The 2,160-nt window shown below is 53.1% G+C and overlaps 1 protein-coding gene across 1 annotated transcript in view; it reads right to left on the bottom strand.

Moving 5' to 3' along the window:
- Positions 1 to 394: 394 nt before the first annotated feature.
- Positions 395 to 2,160, bottom strand: part of xylt1 (xylosyltransferase I) — a gene marked incomplete at both ends in the record, with an annotated part of 88,492 nt that continues 86,726 nt past the window's right edge. Inside the window, one exon of the mRNA XM_084440660.1 lies at positions 395 to 717. Within this exon, the coding sequence (XP_084296786.1) occupies positions 395 to 717 (323 nt within the window). The remainder of the gene's footprint in view (positions 718 to 2,160) is intronic.

Raw genomic sequence — 2,160 nt, forward strand, 5'->3', positions numbered from 1 at the left:
CACCTAATAGAATGTCATTTGAGACATAATATGTCAATATAATAAACGGACATTATTATGACATTTTTATACTATGTCATATAGCCTCCCTCTTTCATTTCAAAGGCGAGCCTAGTGACCTTGGTCGCTCGGCAACGCAACGTTTACCTCTACGACAGACACTACGCCAGTCACAGTAAAAATCCAGCGACAACATGAAAGGGTTCGCAACTTTCCCACAAACCCTTCCCATCACTACCCCTCAGCGACCTTCTCCCGACCCCCCCCCCCCCCGAACCTTCCTCCAACAAAGACAACAACAACAACAACAAAAAGTCACAAATAAATTACTCGACCACCGTCCCGTCCTCTCAGGGCGGCGAGGCCTCCCGTCCAGCTGGAGGCGCCGGCCCAGCTACCTAATGCGTCCATCAGCGCGCGGCGCCACCAGCTGGGACTTGGGGTCCGGGCTGAGGGAGGACCAGGCGGTCTTGGCGCAGAGCTGCGTCACCGGGCAGGCGGTGGGCCCGGTGGCGCAGACGTCGGCCGCCTCCCACAGTTCGCCCACCAGGCCGTCCAGCCAGCGGTCCAGCGGGGCGCCGGTGAGGGCGGCGTCGCGCCTGGCCTGCTCCGCCCGCGCCGGGCTCACCGGCAGGTTCAGCACCGGGTTGAGCCCGTGGAAGCTCTGCTCCATGTAGCTGTTCTTGGGCGGCCCGCCGTGGATCTTCAGGGCTTCCTCTACGGAGGGATGGAGAGGAATGAAGAGAGGGAGAGGAAGGAAGAGAAAGAGAGAGGAAGAGAAAGAGAGAAAGAGAGAGATAGAGAGAGAAAGAGAGAGGAGGAGAGAGAAAAAGAAATGGTCAGATTTCAAAGGCTCATTATCCTGAGAACACTATTAGAAAAAGCAAGTGAAGTGATAGATGTGACCTGGTTGTATATTGGGTAAATGTGGAATGTCATTGTCATTTTGAGCGCTGGCTCCCACATCTGATTCAATATGGCCGAAGTGCCTTTATTGATTTCTTGGAAGGGCGACTCAGAGAGAGGGACAGTCCAGTTATTCTGTTACACCGCTTCACTTTGTCAGACCCATTTCGAAGTTATACCTGTCCAAAACCGCATCGGCTCCGACTTCAAAACAGCCTCCTGAAAGATGAGCCGGCGTCGTGGTTTTTATTCGCGGATACGTCTCAATAAGGAACATCAAAAGTCACAGACCCCCCCCTCCCGTCCTCCGCCCCGGACTTCGGTAAAGCTGTAAATTCCTCAGGCGTTCCTCGCACCGGGGCGCTAGCCGGCGGCAGGGGCCTCGGCGAGGCGATTGTGCGCCGGCTCCTCTCCCCCCCCCCTCCTCGGGGCCTCACGCGTAGCTGCTAGCTAGCCGTAGCGTCAGCGTCTTTCGCGGGCCAGGGGGGGGCGCAGATGGAGTCATGGAGCAGTGCGATGCCAGGGGCCGCCCTGGCAGTGCCAGCTGTGGCAGCGGTGTGTGTGTGAGAGAGAGAATGTGCGTATGCTTGTGTGTGTGTGTGTGTGTGTGTGTGTGTGTGTGTGTGAGAGGCACGCATAATGCCAGCACTAAGTCAGGGTGAAAAGCCACACCATAAAGTTTTACGGGCTGTGCGTGTAGGAGAACCCTGTGCCAGTCATGCTCGTAAATCACACTGAGGCTAGATTGAGTAGCCAGGAGAGCACACACACACACGCACGCCCGCACGCAGGAACACACACACACGCGCGCGCAGCGTGCGCACGCATGCACACACACATGCACAGGCAAACATAAACACGCACGCACACACGCACACACGCTTGACCTGCCCAGGGACGGCAGATGGAAATAAGCTACAGTAATAGTTCAATCTGGATGGACAATGCATCTCTTCTCCTTGCTTGTTTTTGTATATTGTCCCTGACAAATAAATGTAAAAAAAATAAACTAAGCACACACTCTTCCTTCCGGCTTTCGTTCAGAGCAGACGCTTTTGTATTTTGTAACTGCCTTGTAATGTATTTTGTATGTCGTAATTGCCTTGTATTTTGTATGTATTGTATTTTGTATGTCGCTCTTTCTTCCCTTTTTATGTGTTATTTGTATTGTAAAGCGCTTTGTGCATTCGTGCTGTGAAAGGCGCTATATAAATAAAACTTACTTACTTACTTACTTACTTACTTACACACACG

Source organism: Borostomias antarcticus (genome assembly GCF_949987555.1).
Source record: "Borostomias antarcticus genome assembly, chromosome: 7".
NCBI lineage: Eukaryota > Metazoa > Chordata > Actinopteri > Stomiiformes > Stomiidae > Borostomias > Borostomias antarcticus.